Source organism: Sinohyriopsis cumingii, chromosome 1, assembly GCF_028554795.1.
Source record: "Sinohyriopsis cumingii isolate HCF-2022 chromosome 1, ASM2855479v2, whole genome shotgun sequence".
In the NCBI taxonomy this organism is placed as follows: Eukaryota; Metazoa; Mollusca; class Bivalvia; order Unionida; family Unionidae; genus Sinohyriopsis; species Sinohyriopsis cumingii.
This window is the reverse complement of record NC_142961.1, coordinates 24,891,413-24,916,341: the sequence shown is the minus strand read 5'-3', so window position 1 is coordinate 24,916,341 and position 24,929 is coordinate 24,891,413. Positions and strand designations below refer to the sequence as shown.

The 24,929-nt window shown below is 33.8% G+C and overlaps 1 protein-coding gene across 1 annotated transcript in view; it reads right to left on the bottom strand.

Moving 5' to 3' along the window:
• The window catches only part of LOC149806565 (maltase-glucoamylase-like), a 301,187-nt gene that overhangs the window by 220,945 nt on the left and 55,313 nt on the right, over positions 1-24,929 (bottom strand). Inside the window, exons 8-16 of the mRNA XM_089954697.1 lie at positions 24,526-24,663; positions 22,953-23,069; positions 19,820-19,946; positions 16,944-17,100; positions 15,752-15,885; positions 12,933-12,967; positions 10,401-10,517; positions 5,765-5,913; positions 533-617 (exon numbers count right to left, since the gene is read on the bottom strand). Of these exons, the coding sequence (XP_089810823.1) occupies positions 533-617; positions 5,765-5,913; positions 10,401-10,517; positions 12,933-12,967; positions 15,752-15,885; positions 16,944-17,100; positions 19,820-19,946; positions 22,953-23,069; positions 24,526-24,663 (1,059 nt within the window). The remainder of the gene's footprint in view (positions 1-532; positions 618-5,764; positions 5,914-10,400; positions 10,518-12,932; positions 12,968-15,751; positions 15,886-16,943; positions 17,101-19,819; positions 19,947-22,952; positions 23,070-24,525; positions 24,664-24,929) is intronic.

The following is a 24,929-nucleotide window of genomic DNA, read 5'->3' as shown; positions in this document are numbered from 1 at the left end:
TGATTACCAAATAACCAAAAGATTGTTTAGGGATGGCTTGATGGATATCAATGACAGGTCTGATTACCAATAAAACAGAGAATGTTTAGGGATGACTTGATGGATATCAGTGGAAGGTCTGATTACCAAATAAAACAGAGAATGTTTAGGGATTGTTCGATGGATGTCATTGAAAGGTTTGATTACCAAATAAAATAGAGAATGTTTAGGGATGGTCAGATGGATATCAATTAAAAGTCTGTTTACTAAATAAAAGAGACAATGTTTTAGGATGGCTTGATGGATGTCAATGAAAGGTTTGATTACCAAATAAAACTGAGAATGTTTAAGGATGGCATGATAGGTATCAATGGAATGTCTGATTACCAAATAAAACACAGAATGTTTGGGATGGCCTGGTGGATTTTCAATGAAAGGTCTGATTTCCAATCAAAACGAATGTTTGGGATGGCCTGATGGATAGCAATGAAAGGTCTGTTTACAAAATAAAACAGAATTATTGCAAGACTAAAATACAGATACATAATCATACCTCTTCCAGTATAGGCACTATCATCAAAGCATGACCCCACAAAAACTGACGATCAATTCCATATGTGTGATTATCAGCAGGGAACCTGAATAAAGACAAATCCAAAATGAATTCAGACAATATCTTAAATTAAAAAGAATTTATTAGACTTTAAACCATACATTAATAACAAAAGAAAATCTGATAATAAAATCTGATAAACTTCATCTCACTGATGAGTAATTTTCTTTCAATATTACAAACAATATTGTTATTGTATTCAATTGAATATTAGAACTGAATGATGATATATTAAATATCTAAATTATGTAATACTTACCTTTATGACCACATCTGAATTACATATATTGATGACCGTTGACAAATTATTTGTTTCAGTGTTGCCCTTTTACAGTAAGCTTATCTGTAATCAATTGCAATCAATGATAGCTAAATTTGTAACTGTAACAAATCAAATATTCTGAACATATACAAGGGTTATCCTTAAAAAATGTGTGTGAAAACTAATGGGAGAAAATATAACTTTGTTTTAGAGGGAACAATTATATAAAGATTCATTAAAGTAATGTTATGTATATTTTATATTTATATTGTGTGTTTGACCTATGTCCATGATTGAGAGTAGATTTCTGACCTACCTGACTTTAATCATTTTTTTAAAGATACTTGGAATTGAGTTCAAAGCCCAACCTTATTTACACAATTAGAATGTTCTAGAGATGTCCTTTAAGCTCAGTCTGTGCAATCATTTACTTTTGTGTTCAAATATAATTTGAGAAGAATCATTTATTTAAATTATTCATTGTAATTTCAAAGTGATCATTGACTTTTTGGCCCTAAAACACAATTTTGGGTTTACTGTAAATTCATTCAAAGACATTCTGGATTATATCATTGTGATACATAAAGGCTGTTGGTACATCAACCTATTAAAGTCTATTGGTACATCAGCATATTCAGTATTGGAATTCATTCAGAACACTATATCATTTGTGACTTGTGATTCTTTGGGATTGGATTCACAATACATGAGTTGCTCTTAAATTTGTGGTTGGTAACATAGAGAAATAAATTATTTTTTTTATTTTTACACAGAATGGTTTTGCTTCTTTCTTTTACTTAGTTAAGACCATAGAGATGTCACAGTAAACAAATATCCTCAATTCCTCCAGAATTTTCATAGAGAAGGGAATTCACACTTGGGCATTCTCAAACAGAGAGATTTTCAATTTTTAGTGTGCAATTTTTGTAAGAGAACAGTTTTAACTATTAGACCCCTTACAGTGCGTAAAATAAGCATTTTGTCAAACACCTACCACAATACTGCCAAATTCAAACAGAAGCCAGTTAACATCAACATTATTATTAATTAACATCAACTCAAAAAAATAGCGATTTAACAAACAAAATTCACTGAAACTTGAAATTCATGATCATTTTCACTGAGTTGATGAACATAACCTTTTCCAATTGGTCAATGCTTGCCTGATACCTTAAATCATATGTCATCAGTAATGAAATCATTGCATGGAGCCAGTACACCAGGTGAGTTCCGCAGAATTACTGTTTTGACAATAATCACACTAATTTATTTAATGCTTGGATGAGTGCTTTAACACTGGTTCATTGTAGCTGTGAACATTTACTGTACCTCATCAAGTACAGGGTGTTGGTAGGTGCTTGCTCAATTAACACAATAAACAGTTCAATTAACAATTAAAGCAAATGCAAGCTCATACATTTAATATATTCTAACATAAGAAATCTTGTTAACTGTTATGGTAGTGACCATGGGGATCGTTTTCCCTACTGCAAAGGATTAGTAATGACTGGGGTTTTAGTGATCCATCAACAAACTCATTGATCTCAGGATCATAAGTAGATCAGTGTTAATCTTGGCCCTTATAACTTATAGTACTGTAGTATCACTTATTTTTGTGGGTCTCAATTATTGTAGTTTTGTGAAAAAAGACATTTAAATGGGTACTTAAATTTCTGGTTTTGGCTGCCAATGTTTGCATATTTGTAGGTATATGTACATTCAGTAATGAATTAACTCCTCCAAATAATCTGAAAATGGATATAAAGAACAACTATGCCGACAAGAAATGATGGTCACATTGATAGCTAAAACCAAATTATACCTGTATTAGCACAAATCAAATATCAATCAAGATCAATCACTTACACTCAACATCAAAGGAAACTGATGCAGCTAAGAAGACTAACTTAACTAGTTATTTAAGTACATGTATATGATCTCTTCCTTAACATACTGTCCCTAAAGTTGCATCATCAATTACTTTTTTACTATGTCATTAAGATGTGGCTTAAGAGTGGTAAAATTAAATTTAGATCCCCACTGGTTCAGATAATGTAGCAATTCCACATATGAATGAAACACATGCTCAGCTGTCCCTTTGCTCATTGAAATTAGCAAGCAATGACAACATTTGATGTATTTAGAGCCAGTCAAAGTGTGACAACTAAATGGCAAAACAATGTAATCACTCCATTGTTTCAACATGCCTCGTGCAAGAAACAACTTCAACCACTGGACATGAATTGAAACTTTATCAATCAGTCTGATTCATACCTAGTGTTTCATCAGTCAGTCCAATTCATACCTAGTGTTCAATCAGTCAGTCTGATTCATACCTAGTGTTTCATCAGTCAGTCTGATTCATACCTAATGTTTTATTAGTAATTGTGCTCTATGCAATGGTTTGAGTATCATACCATCATACTCGCTGGAGGAATTAAGCTGCATAGATGAGATGGGATGTGTTTTTACAAGAATTTAAATTTTTCAACAACAGGTTCTTCTGAATGCAGAACTTATCAGAATAAGTATTAAGTTTAATTATCATATACTATTATCATTTATTATTCTTCCTATCATTTTCAGTATCTCTCATTTCTCTCTATCCTTCCTTATATGAAAACATATCAATTTCAGATAATGAGTGGAAATTACATCTACCAGATACTGTATAGATGTATGTGCACTGAAACTGTACAGTATGCATTATAAACTTTTTTTTCTAAAGGATTAAAATAAAACAAATGAATGTCAATGCCAATATTTTATTACCATACTATAGAACTGATGTTGATTTATCTAACAATTTTGTGGATGTCTAGGAATAAAACATATTTTAAAAAAGGGGGGTGCTTCTTTAATATATGCTGCTCAAGGGATCAATAAGATGCACAAAAAGTGGTACCTCACCAATAGTAATAGTACAGTATTTTTGAAGGGTCATGTGTGGTATCAAAATTCTAGTGTGTAATGATAAGACATTATATTCTTTATTATCATGAAAAGCAGTTACACTGGTGTCTTGTGACAATGGAACTAAACTGTATGCATTTGAACAGTATAAACAGGAGACATCACCACCAATTACCACAAACCGCACATAGGTCATCATACATTGTCACCAAGTACACCTGGTACACTGCTTTTAATAATGAATAATCAATGCAAGATTCTCACAGTTCAATTGCAAAAATTAAGTCACTCTATAATTTTGCACTTGATTATGGTACTTGATCTATAAGTGCTTTATTGACCAATGGAACATTCTTAATGATAATATTTATTAACTCATTGCAAACCTTCATGCAGTCAGCAATTCTGGAGAAAACTCGTCAACAACCTGATTTAAAATGTGCAAGCTTCTGAGAATCAAGGTAGGGATGGCTGCAAATGAACTGATTTACAATGTACTTGCTCCCAAGGATCAGGTTTGGAGTGAGGGAAAACTACCTGATTTACAATGCACAAGCTCCCAAGGATCAGGTTTGGAATGAGGGAAAACTACCTGATTTACAATGTGAAGTTCCTGAGGATCAAGGTGGGGATGTCTGCAAATGAACTGATTTACAATGTACTTGTCCCAAGGATCGGGTTCGGAATGAGGGAAAACTACCTGATTTACAATGTGCAAGCTCCCAAGCATCAGGGTGGGGATGGTACAAGAAAGAGGAGTAAGTGAAAAAATGGATTAAAACTGTAAGAGCATTTACATTATCCATTTATCATCCATCAAAAAACGCAGTTTGGAGTTTGTACCTTTAACAGCATGCAACGAGTTATACAAATATTAATTTATTAGTACATATAGGCCTGTATACATTTAGAATATTAATACACATAAGTCTGTATATGTTCAGAATATTAATACACATAGGACTGTATACATTTAGAATATTAATACACATAGGCCTATACATATGTAGAATATTAATACACATAGACCTGTACATATGTAGAATATTAATACACATAGGCCTGCTGTATACATGTAGAATATTAATGCACATAGGCCTGTTAGAATATTAATACACATAGGCATGTACATATGAAGAATATTAATACACATTGGCCTGTATACATTTAGAATATTAATATACATAGGCCTGTATATAGTTAGAATATTAATACACATAGGCCTGTACATATGTAGAATATTAATACACACAGGTCTGTATACATGTAGAATATTAATACACATAGGCCTGTATATAGTTAGAATATTAATACACATAGGCCTGTAAATATGTAGAACATTAATACGCATAGGCCTGTACATTTGTAGAACATTAATACACATAGGCTTGTAGATCTTTAAAACATTAATACACATGAGACTGTATATCTTTAGTATATTAATACACATAGGCCTGTATACATTAGTTTAAAATATTATTTCATTTAGGCCTGTATATTTTTAGAATATTAATACCTTTAGGCCTGTATATCTTTAGAACATTAATACATTCAGGCCTGTATATCTTTAGAATATTAATACACATAGGCCTGTATACATTTAGAACATTAATACACATAGGCTTGTAGATCTTTAGAATATTAACACATTCAGGCCTGTATATATTTAGAATAATAATACATATAGGCCTGTATATCTTTATAATATTATTAATACACATAGGCTGTTTTATGTTTAGAATATTAATTCATTTAGGCCTGTATATATTTAGAATATTCATACATTTAGGCCTGTATATATTTAAAATATTCATACATTTAGACCTGTATATATTTAGAATATTCCCACATTTAGGCCTGTATATATTTAGAATATTCATACATTTAGGCCTGTATATGTTTAGAATACCACTGTATCCTCTTTATCCTTGGAAAAGTATGGGGATATTAAGTACTCCTCCATGCTATAAAAGCAACTGCAATGCAATACTTCTTACTCATGAAAAAGTGGCCTGACAACAGTGTGACCATCAACATGGGCCCTGTAAAACAGTGTGTACAGATAAGGCAGAAGCCAGTAACGAGTTTCCATGGCCTCTCTCGATGCTTCAGCCACCTCTGGACCTAAGGCTCCAGGATCTTGGTCCTAGAAAATAAATGAGAGAAAAAAAGACATAGAGAAATTAGTATACACAATCATTTTAACAAGAAACTGTTGAATCAGTCTTTTATTTAAATATAAAAGATGTACAGTAAACATTGACTTTGAGGAAAATAATCAGTGTGAATAGATGGATGGATTTAAATGCAAACAGATATCAAAGTGATTGCTATGCAGTGTTTCAGCCAGATTTTACAAAAAAGGGACCAACTGGCCCCATTCACTCAAAAAATTGTCAGTGATGTGATCATAACAGGTCAAATATCATAATAAAATGAGATATCATTTACACAGCCTATTTTCTGTTATTGAGATGAGAAACCAATTAAATAATTCTTTTTACTTGAGGATTGTCCTGTTCGATGCAATTATTTAATTTTCAAGCAATTTTTTCTGAGGGTGTTGTTTTTCTTCTTTTTTCTGCCATTATGTAATCAAATTTTTCATCAGTAGTTTCACTTTCTGTTTGACTTTCATCTTGGTTAGTGGAGCTTGTTCATCAGTCATCACATCATCTTGGTTATTGGGGAGCTTGTTCATCAGAGTCATCACACATGTGGTAAATTTTATCACTATCACCACCTCAGAAATCAGTTATCTGTTTTCTTTTATTTAAATATAAATAAAGCGGAAGTTAGGATCCATTTACAACATTTACATTGGGATTAAGGCCCATTTACACCATTAGCTTGGGGTTCAGACCAATTTCACCATTTACATTGGGATTAGGATCCATTTACAACATTTAATACATTGGGATTAAGGCCCATTTACACCATTAGCTTGGGGTTCAGACCAATTTGACCATTTACATTGGGATTAGGATCCATTTACAACATTTACATTGGGATTAGGGCTCATTTACACTATTTATACTGGGATTAGGATCCATTTACAACATTTACATTGGGATTAGGATCCATTTACAACATTTACATTGAGATTAGAGCTCATTTACACTATTTATTACTGGGATTAGGATCCATTTACAACATTTACATTGGGATTATGATCCATTTACAACATTTACATTGGGATTAGAGCTCATTTACACTATTTATACTGGGATTAGGATCCACTTACAACATTTACATTGGGATTAGGGCTCATTTACACTATTTATACTGGGATTAGGATCCATTTACACCATTTGCATTGGGATTAGGATCCATTCACAACATTTACATTGGGATTAAGGCCCATTTACACCATTAGCTTGGGGTTCAGACCAATTTGACCATTTACATTGGGATTAGGATCCATTTACAACATTTACATTGGGATTAGGGCTCATTTACACTATTTATACTGGGATTAGGATCCATTTACAACATTTACATTGGGATTAGAGCTCATTTACACTATTTATTACTGGGATTAGGATCCATTTACAACATTTACATTGGGATTATGATCCATTTACAACATTTACATTGGGGTTAGGGCTCATTTACACTATTTATACTGGGATTAGGATCCATTTACACCATTTACATTGGGATTAGGATCCATTTACACCTTTTACATTGGGATTAGGATCCATTGACAACATTTACATTGGGATTAGGGCTCATTTACACTATTTATACTGGGATTAGGATCCATTTACAACATTTACATTGGGATTAGGATCCATTTACACCATTTACATTGGGATTAGGGCTCATTTACACTATTTATACTGGGATTATGATCCATTTACAACATTTACATTGGGATTAGGGCTCATTTACACTATTTATTACTGGGATTAGGATCCATTTACACCATTTGCATTGGGATTAGGATCCATTTACACCATTTACATTGGGATTAGGATCCATTTACACCATTTACATTGGGATTAGGATCCATTTACAACATTTACATTGGGATTAGGGCTCATTTACACTATTAATACTGGGATTAGGATCCATTTACAACATTTACATTGGGATTAGGATCCATGTACACCATTTACATTGGGATTAGAGCTCATTTACACTATTTATTCTGGGATTAGGATCCATTTACAACATTTACGTTGGGATTAGGATCCATTTATAACATTTACATTGGGATTAGAGCTCATTTACACTATTTATACTGGGATTAGGATCCATTTACAACATTTACATTGGGATTAGGATCCATTTACAACATTTATATTGGGATTAGAGCTCATTTACACTATTTATACTGGGATTAGGATCCATTTACAACATTTACATTGGGATTAGGGCTCATTTACACTATTTATACTGGGATTAGTATCCATTTACAACATTTGCATTGGGATTAGGGCTCATTTACACTATTTATACTGTGATTAGGATCCATTTACAACATTTACATTGGGATTAGGGCCTGGTTACATCATTTACATTTGGATTAGGGCCAATTTATAACATATACCTCGGGATTATGGCCTGTTTACACCATTTACTTTGGGATTAGGACCCATTTACAACATTTACATTGGGATTAGGGTCCATTTACACCATTAGCTTGGGGTTCAGACCCATTTCACCATTTACATTGGAATTATGATCCATTTACAACATTTAGTTTGGGATTTGGGCCCATTTTCAGACCATGAGGACCTTTTAAAAAGTTCCATAAAAAGTAACTTAACAAATCAAACAACGACTTATTTCCTTTCAAGTATTATCCAGTTCCATTAACTGTACTTTTACAATCTGAAATTAATTTTTTTTAAATGCTTATTCACTACAGGCAACTCATTACCTCTTCACTGAAATGAAAACTGCCTGAAACTAACATAACAAATGAGAAACTTAAATGACTCTCATCCAAATTAACTAGTTTTCACATATTGTCTATTATATGTACAGGTCCTACTGCAAACTACATAAACCCAGGTCTGTCAACACATAATGTCCCAATAGAGCTGCGTCTATACAGTCTTTTAGTCGTAATCAGTAAAACAAACAACATAGACCCTGATCTACTGGCACATTATATGACACAGCATCCAGTTTGACTTGACAGTCAAGCTAGTACAGATGGTAATTTCAATGCTTTCATTCATTTAACTATCTGTCCACATCATGTTACACTCCCTTCCCCAATCACATGTTGTGACTTCTTGTAACAACTACATATATGCAGTCACACCTGTTTACAGCAGCCACCAATTGGAAAAGGTAAAAGTGGCCTTTGTAAATGGGTGACCTCTGAAAGCAGGTTCAGCTCTAAAACTTAGTTTATGACAGAATTATCTATGATCAACTAAATGGTATTATCATTATTATTATTTCACACACACACACATGATCAAATTAAGAAAATGACAAATTTGTATGTGTAGTGATTTATACATATCTCTCCATCTATCCTCCCCCTCCCTCTCACACACGTGCAAACACTTTATCTCAATATCATTAAAAGTGGCTCCTAAATAAAATTACTAATTGACAGCTTATCTGTAATTGTGAAACACTTGACTCACTCTTTGTAAGGGCAGTTGTCATTAATTAGGTGTGAAGACAGGTGTCACACTTTAAACAATTGATGATTAAGCTGTTGCTCAGATTCACCATGATCAAAAGACAGATGGCTTTTTATTGCAACCTTTGATGATTAGGGAATGAAAAGAAGATTGCTGGGGCTATCATTGGTAGTACTTAAACCATAAGTTATATCACCAGTGCAGTGTACCTCTACTCAGAGATTATATGCATTTTTTTCATCAGAGATATCGTTGATTCAAAATCTTAAAATAACAATTAACTGATTCATCCTATTAACGGGGAAAAACACTAGATTATGGTAAGTAAAATCGATGTATGAAATATTTAAACATTCATTCATGTAAATATACCTTATATATATAATTTAATATAGTTAAATTTGCATAACTGAAGCAGTAACTGTTGATATGCTCCAGTGACTGTGAAGGCATGGTGAAACCACTGCTTGGTTAAGAAATACATGGCCAATGACCACAAAGGCATGGTGAAACCACTGCTTGGTTAACAAAACACATGGCCAATGACCACAAAAGGCATAGTGAAACTACTGCTTGGTTAAGAAACACATGGCCAATGACCACAGAAGACAGGTGATAACTGATTACATGATATGTATATAGGACATTTGCCAGGGGCAAAAGAGAATTGCCATTGTGACCTCTGAACAAAAGTGACCATTAGGACAGGTCTGGCCATAGTTTTGTCCTCTAAATAAAAGTTAATATGGTCACTGAAATTGAACTGTTGAAATTTTCCACTTTTTAATCCCTTCCCAGGGCTCTGAGTAGGGCAAATCAAAAGTGAACAGAACTCTTCTATAAATAAGTAATCTATCAAGTTTTGTCAGTTTCCAACAATCAGTTTATGATTGGGCCGATTTATGTCCTGATGGACCATAAGCATACAATATACCCTAGGCTTATTTTTTAGACAAGTGTGGTGATTACAAAATACCAAAGGAAGAACAAAATATTGAGGTGAAGAATCCAAAGAACTTACTATATTGTCTATTCCATTATGGTTCCTACTAAAAGGATAGAATGCCCCTAACTGCATCCACCGTTTACACATCTCAGCTGTGGCATTTGCCCAGAACCCACAAATGTCTGCTCCTATCTGTGGAAGAAAGTTTGTTTCAGTCTACATTGAATCTAGTACTATTAACTGCTCTAATTATGTGTTCCAAATTTTATACAGGTTTTATTTCAAACAATTTTACCTTATGCACACAGTTCTTTAATAGTCATGTTTGTATCTATTCATGGAAGTCACTAACAAGTAAACCAATTTTTTAACCTTCCAAATAATTTCAAATATTTAACATTTTTGAGAACTATTTTCATGACCAGTTTGCTGTTACTTACCAGATTATTATAAACAATTACATAACTCACCTCTACCTGGATAGCAACTGTAAGTATTAGTTATCTCACCTCTGTCTGAGTAGCTAAAGTAAATATTAATTAGCTCACCTCTACCCAAGTAGCTAAGGTAAATATTAATTAGCTCACCTCTACCCAAGTAGCTAAGGTAAATATTAATTAGCTCACCTCTACCCAAGTAGCTATGGTAAATATTAATTAGCTCACCTCTACCTCAGTATCCATTGTAGATATTAATTATCTCACCCCCTACATGAGTAGCCATTTTAAATATTAATTAGCTCACCTCTACCTCAGTAGCCATTGTAAAATATTAATTAGCTCACCTCTACAAGAGTAGCCATTGCTGAGTAGCCATTGTAAATAAAATAAGTTCAGGTTAAAGTGATATTGGCAATGAAATGTTTACCCACCTCTTTTAACTTAAAATTGGTGTCATAGAACCTGCATTGTACTGTTAAACCAAAACACACATACATGTCACAAATACCTCATTATGAAGTAAGAACAAAGGACTAATCAAGATCTATCCAATCATCAAATTTCATGATTTTTTTTAGAAGATAGCATGCAATAACATGTAAAAAATGTGGCCATGTGCTAAATAACAAAAAATTTCTTTTGTTGTCAGGATGCGGTACCAACAGAGGTGCATACACTTTTCTACTCTAATGGCATTCACCATACCTGAACCCAAGTCAGCAAAGTATGAAAGATGGAGAACACCTAACTTTGTGAGTCGAGTGTTGTATCATCAGGATGCATCCCCTCATTATGTGTCATGATTCTTTCTATAACAGCATGTGTATTCAGGATACCAAAATCTATCTAGTCATTGGCTAAACAGCCTAAACGAGTAAAATGTAAAATACCCATCACAGTGACCTTCTTTTGTTGCAAAAGTGTCATACTAAAATGTGGTCATCCAGTTTTATTATTATTACACAATCAGGGTCAGAGAATAAACATAAAATATAAGATTGAACTAAAGTCAGTGAAACATGGAGTATGGGCTACGGTGACCTACATTTGTGATACATGTGTAGTACTCATCAGTTTGCATCCCCCCACTGAATGTCACTGAATTTAATGAATCTAGGTATAACGCTATACATACAAACTACAAAACAACCATCATGAACTAAAATGCAAAAACTATGAATAAGCCAGTAAAATGTTAAGTATGGGTCACATTGAATTTCATTTATTGTAAAGGCTTGATACTAACATAAATAAATTTAAGCATCTAGCTTGATTATTCAGATATGAAGAGAGCTTGAGAAACAAACTCATTTTTAACCCAGGTTCTTGACCATGAAATATAGGTTACAGTGACCTACATCTGTAATGAGAATGTAGTACCTGGCAAGATACATCCCCTCATCAAGTTTCATGATTACAGGTAATACAGTATTAATACAGTGTACAAAAAGCTGCTAAGCAAAACAATTTAACCAAAAATGTTCAACAAATGTGCATATATGATATTACGCTCAACCCCAGGCCCAGAGAGTGAATGTAGTTGATATAAAACACACTACAAACTGTAACCAAAGTCCCATATCCCCAGTGGGTGAATGTATGTGTTTTGAAACACACTAAAACTGTTACCTAAGTCCCAGTCCCTGGGGATGGAGGTAGGTGTTATGAAACACACTACAGACTGTTACTTAAGTCCCGGTACCAACGAGTGGAGTTTGGTGTTATGAAACATATTATAGACTGTTACCTAAGTCCCAATCCCAGGGGGTGAAGGTTGGTGTTATGAAACACACTACAGACTGTTACCTAAGTCCCAGTCCCAGGGGGTGGAGGTAGGTGTTATGAAACACACTACAGACTGTTACCCGAGACCTAGGAAGAAGAATGACTGAGATGATGAACATCTTTGTATGCTTCTCTCTGAGTGGATGCCAGTTACAACAATTGAGTACTGTAATATAAGAGCTCCCTCTATATTGTTGTCATGAGCTAATTAAACATTAGTCACAGGGAATTTTAAAAATAAAAATTTTTGACACGTGGTCTTTAAAACATCTTAAACAATTAGCATAGTCTAAAATATCTCCAATATTCAAAGTTTAATTCACAAATATAAAATGTTTAAATTTTAAATATATATTTACATAGATGCTAAATATATACTTACATATGGTATACCAAAAAGGTTGAATTCCAGCATACCTAAAAATGAAATTAAATAAATAAATAAATAAATAAATAAATAAATAAATAAATATAAACTTGAGCTATTAATGATCAGGGGGCATTGTAAATAGACATGTTCATTAAAATGTGTCTGACAGGACTTTAAACAGAAGAACTTGTTATCAAAAGCCAACGTTAGGAGAACCGGCAATCAGGAACCAGAAGTCTTCCAAATGATGAAATAAAATGCTGGAAATAAAATTCATTCAAGATCTTGTCTATATGAAGGTGTGCTGTAAATATGGTTCTGATTAAACATTCCTTAATAAAGTTATGGTGGAAATATAAGTAAAGTTATGGTGCAAATAAAAATAAAGTTATGGTGCAGATAAAAGTAAAGTTATGGTAGAAATATAAATAATGTTATGGTGCAAATAAAAGTAAAGTTATGGTGCAAATATAAGTAAAGTTATGGTGCAAATAAAAGTAAAGTTATGGTGCAAATAAAAGTAAAGTTATGGTGCAAATATAAGTCAAGTTATGGTGCAAATAAAAGTAAAGTTATGGTGCAAATATAAGTAAAGAGGAAGGGCAAACAGCAGCCATAACTCCTGTAGAATATATCATGGATGACATGAAAGTGAGTCTCATCTCATGCTAAATATGGCCGAATTACAGCTATCCTTGATAAGGTATGCTGCAGAAACCAAAGTCAGGAAGACATAAAAACAGACGTGGAGGCAAGTAATAACTCATGTAAACATGCCTTAGAACACTGGAAATCAAACTCATTCAAGGTTTTATTGATACAAAAAGCTGCTAGCCCAGATTTGATCAAAATCCAACAAAACTTAGTATATTTATGCTTAGAGAATCCAAAGTCAGTAGGATGGACTATGTCCTGTAAATTACATAAAGAAATAACTGGATTCAAACAAATTTCCATCAATATGAATATCCATGTCAAATTTGATTGAAATTCAACAATTCTTGTTAAAGCTGGTAGAACTTTTATAAATGTGATAAATCAATTTGCACATCTAGGACTATTTGAGAATGTGCACACAAAACTGCATCAGAGTATTGTTATTTATAGCTTTATTATGTTCTTAATTTTTTTCCTTGATTTAGGGTAGAGTGTGTGCCTACCTGACTTGTCATTGTTTCCTTGATTTAGGGTAGAGTGTGTGCCTACCTGACTTGTCATTGTTTCCTTGATTTAGGGTAGAGTGTGTGCCTACCTGACTTGTCATTGTTTCCTTGATTTAGGGTGTAGTGTGTGAGTACATGTACCTGACTTGTCATTGTTTAAGATATTTAAATTTGATTTCAAGGCCTAACCTTGCTTTTGATATTAGAAAGTTTAAGAAGCAAACTTGTTTACAATATAGTGGAATTTTGCATCAGAAGGGCTTTCCAGGGTAATCGATTGCAGCATTGGTCAAGTGAAATATGTATGTAAAAGATTTGGTAAACAATTATTCTTTCCATTTTATATCAGTCTTTAGGACTCTATATCTGAGTTTGCAGTTGTGTTCAGATATAATATGAGAAGATTTATTTACTTACAAATTATTCATTGGAATTGCAAAGTGCTCATGGACTTTTTGGACTAAAACACTACTATGGGATTATTAAGAATTCATTCAAAAGCATTCTGGATTATATTATTGTAGTCCATCAGGACATTTGAGTCTGTTTGGAATTAATTCAGAACATTCTATAATTGTTTGGGGGGAGGGACTTGTGATAGAACATTTAGGATTATTTAGCATTTAATTCACAATACTATAGGTGTCTTTTGAATATTCTTTTTTTATTGTAAGCAAATAAATTATTTCTTGAATTCTATTCATTTCTTTTCAGTTACATAGTTCAAAACCATAGAGTCATAATGAATGTTGAATGGTTCCTCAGCTATACTGGTTACCAGGATCTGGTTTACTGAAGATTTAAAATTGATTGCTTTAGGGAAATAACCCCATCAAAATTGGACATGGAAAGACAACTTTGAAAGGCACCTCCACCAAAAAGCATCCAGTTATGTGTTAAGGTGATTACAAGAAATATGAATGGATGAGCGTGTGTGTGATTTGGATTTTCAACGTAGCTTTAACAGTTGTTCAGTCACATCGCTACAATGTCTGCAGTCTGGCAGTTTATAGTGATGTCTAGCACTTGGGCATCATGCCACAGACATGTAGCATGATGTCCCACCCAGTTACATTATCCTGACACCAGGCCGACTAGTCCTAACACTAACCTCTTAATGCTGAGCACCAAGTGAGGCAGCTGTTAGTACCATTTTATTATTAAATGTCTTTGGTACGATTCTGCCAGGGATCAAACCCACAACCTCCTGCATCCAAGGTGGATGATCTAACCACTAGGCCACCGGAGCGGTCTATGAATGGATGAACAGATGGATAAAAAAACTAATTACTGGGTTCATGCATCTTGATGTGGAACCCTAATTAAAGACAACAGTTCACACTCCTAGTGTTTGATTTGTTGATTATGTTTGGAGTCATTTACTCCCTGAAATGGTCACCACTATTTGAGTGTTTTGTATAAAAATTAAATTGTCAACACTAAATGAAAGTGCTTAAAATCAAGAAAGTGATTTTCAGTGTGACATAATTATTTTACTAAAAAGAACACAGTAAATTGCAACATTCTCACAATAATACAATTCTACAAATTATTTTTTAGGACTACAGACACAAACATTTTCAGAAAAACAGAAATTGCTAAATTCAACTGTAGCAGTAATATTTCATTCTTCTTCACAAATTTAACTCTGTACCTCTGTCTACTTACCAATGATGGAATCTGCTAGGCCTGGCCACTTACTGTCATTATCCCCCAGCCAATGCCCAGCATAGTGACCACTGCCAGGGAAAGTGGACCTACTCAACACCATACTTCTCTCCCCAGTAGCCAGCTGAGCACCTCTGTGCATGCAAACAAAATTCTGCCTGATTTATAACAGCCAAACAGAAATGAAATATTCTACAGACATGTTTTGTTGAATTAAGAATATCAAAGGCAATTTACAAAGATTTGAACTTGCTGAGGAAATACTTCAGTTTGCCCTTCTTCAAAATCAAATTACAGTAACTTTTAGTTACAAAGGACCCACATTGTGTTATCTGACTGTAACCAATAGCAACATTGAAAGATTCATAAACTTTCCAATGAAAACAAGATCACTTTCATTTTCTTCTAACTGTCTTGAAGATTACTGTACTCTAGTGTTATAAGACTTGCTAAATTGCTGGAAATGTGATTATTTTTAGTTCCATAGTATTTGACAATCTAAAGCATTTTATTATTTAAAAATGTACCAAATATTTTCACAGAAGTACGAATACACATATATCAATTATAAAAACTGCAAAATACTTCATCTCAAAATTAGTGCTTTCACAAAAGTTTAGTATATACTCCAAATTATTCATAATTTGCATGGAGATATATATAATTGTAAAACAGAATTAATTTCCAAAATAAGACGATATGTTATTTAGTATATGTGTTAATTACAAGTATTGTTATCTCTACTCTGGTGACAGGTTAACTGACAATGCCACTATATCGTATTTGTTTTGTCACACCTTTGAAAGGTTGCATCAAACTAGAAGACTTACCTTTCTTTGATTAATTTTACCTTTTTAAAGAGCAATATAAACTATATAACCACTTTTTCCACAGCATTTGTTGCCATTTCATAGCACTGCTTATACAGTGGAGTCTTTGGTGATTATAAGAGCTAATTACTTTTAACATCTACCAGAACATCTTTAAATGTATGCAGAAAATAGTTCCCTTGGAATTGGTTACATGGTGATATGTCCCGGTCATAATCAGGCAATTTAGCTTCCATCATCTGCTGAAAAAGTAATAGTAGAAATAGCACAACAAGAAATTTTTTCTTTAAGCTTCGAAACAAGAAACCTGATAATGAATTTATAAATTTCTCTGTGGTAAAATGTGTAATGAAAAGTCTTACTTCAGAGTCGAGGGTGTCTGGCTCCAACCATACAAACTATGGACATCATAGTGTCTGTATTCTCCTTTCTCCCCTTGCCGATGAATACCGCACAAAGTTTTGTCAGATAACCGAGCTAACTTCCCTGTCGTTGCATCATCATGTACATATGCTGCCACTGCCAATTTAAATAGATACAATTTTTACAAACAGTTTACATGATTGACATTACTGAAGAACAAGAACAGAGCTACTAGTAATAGGTGTATTACAATCGGTCCTGTTCCATATAATTCTCTCTACTGGGCTTTGAACAGAAGAACTTTGTGGTAACAATAAAAGAGGGTGTAGCCTTCAATAACATACCAGAACTGTATCAAATAAAGATGTAACATAAGGTTACTGCAACCCAAATCTGATATAAAATCTAAATAAGGCTGCTGCAACACAAATCTGACATCAAAAATCAATATAAGGCCACTGTAACCCAAATATGACATCCAATCTATATCAGGCTGCTGCACCCCAAATCTGGCATCAAATCTAAATAATGCTGCTGTGACCTAAATCTTACATCAAATGAATATAAGGCGGCTGTAACCCAAATAAGACATCAAAAATGAATATTAAGCTGCTGTAAACTAAATCTGAAATATGACAATCCCAAATAAAATTGTTGCAGAAACTCAATTTAGGCACACTGACAATCAAGGACCTTATATTCTGTAAATGATGATGTGAAATACTGAAAGTTGAACTCATTACAAATCTCATAGATAAATCTCATTGAAATCTAACAATTCCTGGTAATGTTCTACCATAGAAACAAAAGTTAAGAAAGACATGCAACCAAGGTGTCATAGCTCCAATGCATGTTGTGGAACATTGGAAATTGACTGCATGAAAGGTCTCTAGATCAGTTTAAATCCAACAATCCTTGTAAAGTTATGTTGCAGAAATCAAAGTTTGGAGGAGTCATCCCGGTTTGTAACCCCCTTAGATGACATGATAAGATGCTGGAAATTTACCTCATTCTAGGCCTTTTCAAAAAAAAGTTGTTTGTCAAATTTGGTTAAATTAATAAAATGATGCTGTGGAAACAGATGTCATGAGGCAGGACATTAGGAGGCCACAAATCCCCTAATTGCTGCCTTAGATGTCACGTATCCCCTATATGATGTCTTAGAGGCCACAATTTCCTTAAATGATGCCTTAGAGGCCACAAATCCCCTAATTGCTGCCTTAGAGGCCACATATCCACTAAATGATGCCTTAGAGGCCATAAATCCCCTAAATGATGCCTTAGAGGCCACAAATCCCCTAAATGGTGCCTGAGAGGCCACAAATCCCCTAAATGGTGCCTTAGAAGCCACAAATCCCATAAATTATGCCTTAGAGGCCACAAATCCCCTAAATGATGCCTTAGAGGCCACAAATCTCCTAAATGATGCTTTAGAGGCCACAAATCCTCTAACTGCTGCCTTAGAGGCCACAAATCCTCTAAATGATACCTTAGAGGCCACATATCCACTAAATGATGCTGTAGAGGCCAAAAATCCCCTAAATGATGCCTTAGAGGCCACAGATCCCCATAAATGATGCCTTAGAGGCCACAAATCCCCTGAATGATGCCTTAGAGGCCACAAATCCCCATAATGATGCCTTAGAGGCCACAAATCCCCTGAATGATGCCTTAGAGGGCACAAATTCCCTAAATGATGCTTTAGAGGCCACAAATCCCCTAAATGATGCTTTAGAGGCCACAAATCCCCATAATGATGCCTTAGAGGCTACAAATCCCCATAATGATGCTTTAGAGGCCATGAATCCCCTAAATGACGCTTTAGAGGCCACAAATCCTCATAATGATGCCTTAGAGGCCACAAATCCCCTAACTGCTGCCTTAGAGGCCACAAATCCCCATAATGATTATGCTGAAAAACCTTTTTACATTCCTCACAGTACATAGCTACAAACCAAATTTGTTGAAAATGAACTATTCCCTGTAAAGTTATGTTGCAGAAACTAAATTACTGTTGAAAGGACTGATTGTTTGGACAGAGAATCTGATTACTATAGCACTCTGCCAACTTTGTCAAGCAGTACCCTGAATATTCAAAGTTTTGTGATGGTTTTCCAAAGATCAGACCAGAATGATTGCCTATTATTTCTTCAAAAATGTGCTTGGTTGTATTATCAGATATGGCTCACAAAATCAAAATCTTATGCAATTCTTAGAATATGCCTCCATAATTGAAATTGAAACACTTATTTAGCCTGACAAATGTTTATATGTAGTTTACTGAATTCCTGACTCTAACTATAGCCACCTGTCAGTGGTTTTTGTCATCCTAACTTTTACTATCCACTACTGTAGCAGTGTAACTAGGTCAATCATGAAAGCCCTAACTGTTTGTCAAAGTATCACAATTCATAATCATAGGGATTCTTGACTTTAGTGCAACTGAGCATTCTCAAGTGCTAAAGTGATAGAGCTGAAAATCCAAATAAATGACTTGAACTTTGACTGTAAAATATACATAGTGAACCATAGGCCATACTTCTATGGAATAGTTTGTAGTCACTACAGTAAACAGCTTTTAAATTAACATGTAGGAACCAAAACTAAGAAAAACCTTCAAAATTTTAATTTCATTCTAATCAAAATGACTGATGCTGTCAGACTAAGAACAGTTGCAAGAATACAGAGCCACAGCTGAAAATTTTGGCATATCAAATTAGAGCAACAGAAGCTTAGTGTATTATTTTATCACATACTGATGTTGGCAGTTCATATATAGCAGTGCTAGCCCAGCAAAATAATTGTGCAAGATTACACAACCAGAGATGATTCAGATAAGCTCAAACTTTAAAAAAGAAACATTTAATTTACTAACTTGTCCTGTATGGAGGATCATCGAGAGGACTTTCAGGGCACTTCAGACTCCAATAAGGCTTTGCATCTGCAGGCCAGTTCCAGGGGCGATCTTCATTGGTGCCAAAATTGGCAGGCTCATTCATATCCTGCATTAAAAAAACAGTGAATCAGATTGAAATATATCCTTTAAATAATATGCACAACAAGTATAAATGTTATTTATTTGTAATAAATGGTACAATAAGACCTAACAAATCTTCATGGCATATATAGATATGCCATATTGTGGTGTTTATTGTGAAATAAACCAGACAACCCACCATTGGATGGGTAACTCCTTACACATGTTATAACACTGGCTTAAACTCAAGACAAAGAAAGCTGCAAGTCAAAAGTATTACCAATACATGATCTGAAATTCATGTGACCATAATGATCAGTAAAATTGAATGATTTTCTAAAATTAAATCTAGGCATTCTATTTTGCAAACTTTTGTTTCTTAGACGAAATTAAGTTTTACAGTTTTTGAAAGGGGAGGGGTTGTTTCTTTTACTATTATAAACTCAATGTTTATTTATATTTACATTTAAAGTGATTTTTTAATACTTGTAAACCCTCATGATCTAATATAACTTTGTTGGTAGCAGTATTTACCAAAGGCAAACAAAATTTTCTGATGGCTATTAATTTCAAAGCATATTGGCAATATAAATTTCTGAGTCATGTCCTGTTGTCTGCCAGTTTTCATTTTAGAGTTATTGCTGATTGCTACATGTATTAGCTTGAAAAGAAACTTGTGATATTAACTGGTGGGTGAATAACAAAGTACTCTGTTTGCAACAATTTGCTTCTCTTATCCTTATGAAGAGAAAGCTGTATGGAAAACCAAAGCTAGGAGATAATGATCATTCAGGGTAATGAATCCTCTAAATTATGACATTGACTACTTGAAAATCGAGCTCATCCAAGGACTGATCAATAGTAAGCTACCTAATATGTTAAGAAGATAGAAAGCTGATCAGCAAGGGCCATAACTCTGTCCAAAATGAAGTAGAACAAGACAAAACCTACAAATGACACATCCATGTATATGAAAGAAAGTTTGCTTCAGACTGTATCAGAATATGTTGACCAGTTCTTAACCTATGCTGATTACAAGTAACATCCATGGTAAGATTTGAAGTTGATTGACAAGGGACATAACTCTGTCAAAAATTGGTTTAAATGAAACAAAATCCATGGAAAGGTACATACAGATAAAAAGATGATGTTCTTTCCAAATTTCATCAATATGTGTTGAACAATTTTTAAGCTATGCTGATTACAAGTAACATCTATGGTAAGATATGAAGTTGATTGACAAGGGACATAACTCTGTCAAAAATTGGTTTAAATGAAACAAAATCCATAGAAAGGTAAATACAGATAAAAAGATGATGTTCATTCCGAATTTCATCAAAATATGTTGAACAATTCTTGAGCTATAATGATTACAAGTAACATCCATGGAAAGATATGAAGTTGATTGACAAGGGCCATATCTCTGTCCAAACAATGAGATTAGACAAAATGCATAAAAGGTACATCAAGATCTGAAAAATGATCTTACAACCAAATTCATGTTGACTGCAAGCAGCATTCAAAGTTTCCATGTGAAAACAAAATCTTGCTTCAAAAGGGGCATAACACTGTCCATAATGGAGTTGACAAGACTGTAACAATCACAATGGCATATGCAAGTCCTTGAGACATTGTTTATATCAGATTGCTTCATTTAGTTTCATATTTTACAGCACAGCAACACAAGTAGGTTACGTAGTGCTGAGGAAAGTGGAATGCAGTAACTTGCACAAAAACACACCAAGGTAGCTGATTTTGATTACTGAAATGATAGGATTCAAACTTTAAACTTTAAGTCACAAGTCCAGCACACTAGCCACTAAGCTATTGTGGCTCTTGTCTCCATTAGTTGCCTTTTACAATACATTTATGGAGAGAACACTGGGCTTATTCAATGTCCCAGTAAAATCAGAATATGCTGAATGGTTCTTTAAGCATTGTCAGTTACAAGGAACATCCCATGTAATAATATGAAATTAACTGTCAAGGGCCATCACTCTATCCAAAATGGAGTAGATGAGGCAAAGCTCATAGGTTTATGAGACATTATTCATACCAAAATGCATGCCAATACAATAATGATGAGTAGTTCTTTAGATGTATCTGTTACAAGAAATATTCCATGTGAAGATATTAAGTTAATTGTCAAGGGCCATAACTCAAATCCAAAATGAACCTGACTAAACAAAATGCCTAAATGGGCACATCTAGATCTAAGAGAAAATGTTAAAGTAAAACTGAATCAGAATATATTTAATTATTCCTGAGCTACACCAATTGCAGTTGATATTCCATGTGAAGATATGAGGGTAATGATCAAAAGCCATAACTCAAAAACAGATTGACACAAAAAAACATAAACAGTACATTTTTGTCTAAAGAGGTGAAGAGTAGCTCATTGGTTAGCATGCTGGAATCCTGTGCAGGCAGAATAAGTTTGATTCCCAGGCAAGGTCAGGGTAGCTGTTTTATTGTGTTCTTAAGAAAGACACAGTATTCTCAATGCCTAGAAAATCTAACTAAAGCCAAACACTTTAAAGTATGTTTATACCACAGAGATCTTGGTATGTGTTTCTGACGAAAGCTATTTACTGTAGTATCATTAATTTACATAGGGTACCAATAATTGTGAATTCTGTTGTTGGCCAGAAATATGGATTTAAAGACTAAAAAACTAAAAGTGTGCCACATATGATAAAGAAGCTATTTCAATGTAAGGCACAAATAATTCTGTAAAGAGGAAAACTGATAAAGAAACACACACACACACACACACACACACACACACACACATATATATATATATATATTAAATAGTGATGAAGACTACATTTAATTGAGAACATGATGCAGAACAAGAAATTCCATGGTACTGCCCAAAGATGTTCATTTTTCTAGGGAAAAATCTGTTGACTATTTTCACTCTTCTAGTGCATAAGTTTGGTACAACTCCAAACAACCTTGTCTCAAGAATTTTCACTGCTAATTAAACCATTACTGTTTATAAACGTATCATCAGTACAATACTAACAATCCAAAGGGCATCAAAGACAAGTTTCTGTCTGTGCTTGACTATTAGACTCTTCCACAGCTCCTCAGTTTTTGGATTGAAGAAGTCAGGGAAAACAACCTTTCCTTTAGGCCATACCTGCAAGTATTCAGATAAGCAAATCATAGTCAACTTTGATCATATATATTAATTTTTCTAACATTTTATTTTGAGAATGCTCATGTCAAATGTATTCTATAATTTAATGTTCAAATAAAGGGACATTAAACGAATAACATTCAGTAACACCCCTGATACACAAACTAGGACAGACAGAAAAATAGAACACATATATACTAAATTAGAGACAAGATCATCACAACATGATAAATGCAGCTGCATTTCTAACAAAATGAATTTTTAATAATATTACCACTAATATCCATCAAATTCACTCAGTTTGTCTGTTAATTTTTGAGGAAAATCCCAGTGCTGAGGACTCAAAAAAGTATTAAATATATTCAGTGGAATATGGTTTGGAAAAAGAAGACCCAATTGTTGTGTATAATGTGCCATATCTTTACATGCATGATCTTAAGTCCATTAAACTACGTTAGGCAACTCTGACAGTGTGTAAGGGTTTAGCACTGGGACAGTGTCATCATGCAATGTGCACTTGGATTTACAAACCCTAATGATCAGTAAAGAGCATTTTACAAACACTGATAATCAGTAAAGAGCATTTTACAAACACTAATGGCCAGTAAAGAGCATTTTACAAACCTAATGGTCAGTAGAAAGCATTTTACAAACACTAATGGTCAGTAAAGAGCATTTTACAAACCTAATGGTCAGTAAAGAGCATTTACAAACCTAATGGTCAGCAAAGAGCATTTTACAAACCTAATGGTCAGTAAAGAGCATTTACAAACCTAATGGTCAGTAAAGAGCATATACAAACCTAATGGTCAGTAAAGAGTATTTTACAAACCTAATGGTCAGTAAAGAGCATTTTACAAACCTAATGGTCAGTAAAGAGTATTTACAACTAAATATGCCACACTGACAATCATTTCTTTAATGTCAAGATTGGCATTATTCAAGAACAACCTAAATTTAGACATTACTGTAAACACTGTGAAGCAGATGCTAAAGGAATCTCACAAATTCCCCCATCTTCCTTTAAGTACACTGGTGTACATCTTTGCAAGGTTGTCATTATTTCTCCTTAGGTGAGGAACAAAACCAAGTGATTACCTCAGTTTACCAGTTTATTTCAGACAATGGCTTTAAGTCACCTTACACTAAACTGGTATACTTATTGATTTTTCTGCTTATTTTACCAAAAACAAAACTATAAATGACTTGATTGCCGAGTTGATTTCAGGTTAAAATTTGTCATGAGAAGTGATCCCTTGCTCAAAGTTATTATTGGAAGTTGATTTTAGGATGAAGGTTGTATGAGGAGTGGCTCTTTGCTAAATGTTGCTATGGCAATTGGTTTCATGCTGTAGGTTGTCATGAGGAGTGGTCCCTTGCTAAAGGTTGCCATGGCAATTGAAGAATGGTCTCATGCTGAAGGTGGACAAAGGAATGTTTTACAGAATATACTTACATAGCCCAGAACTGCTCCAGTATGATCTTTCTCTTTATCAGAACCAACATAATCTTCTGGCCACTTGACTGCCCCCTCCACTTGAGTCAGGTTAATGTAAGGCTCATAGTCAGATACATTAGTTATAAAACAGGGATCCTGTAATGACAACAAATTTTATCATATTAATGTCTCCAAAATCATGATGACTAAGGTTTTTTATGTCTAATGCATGCATGTTTCTGAACTAGAAGAATGACTAGCATTTCCTTCACATAAATAATAATAATAATAATAATAATAATAATAATAATAATAATGAGGACTTTGTATAGCGCCTAATCTTTAGAAGCTCTAAGCGCTTTACAACATTAGACAACACCTATAAGATAAAAAACATATAATGATATGATTACAAAAACAAA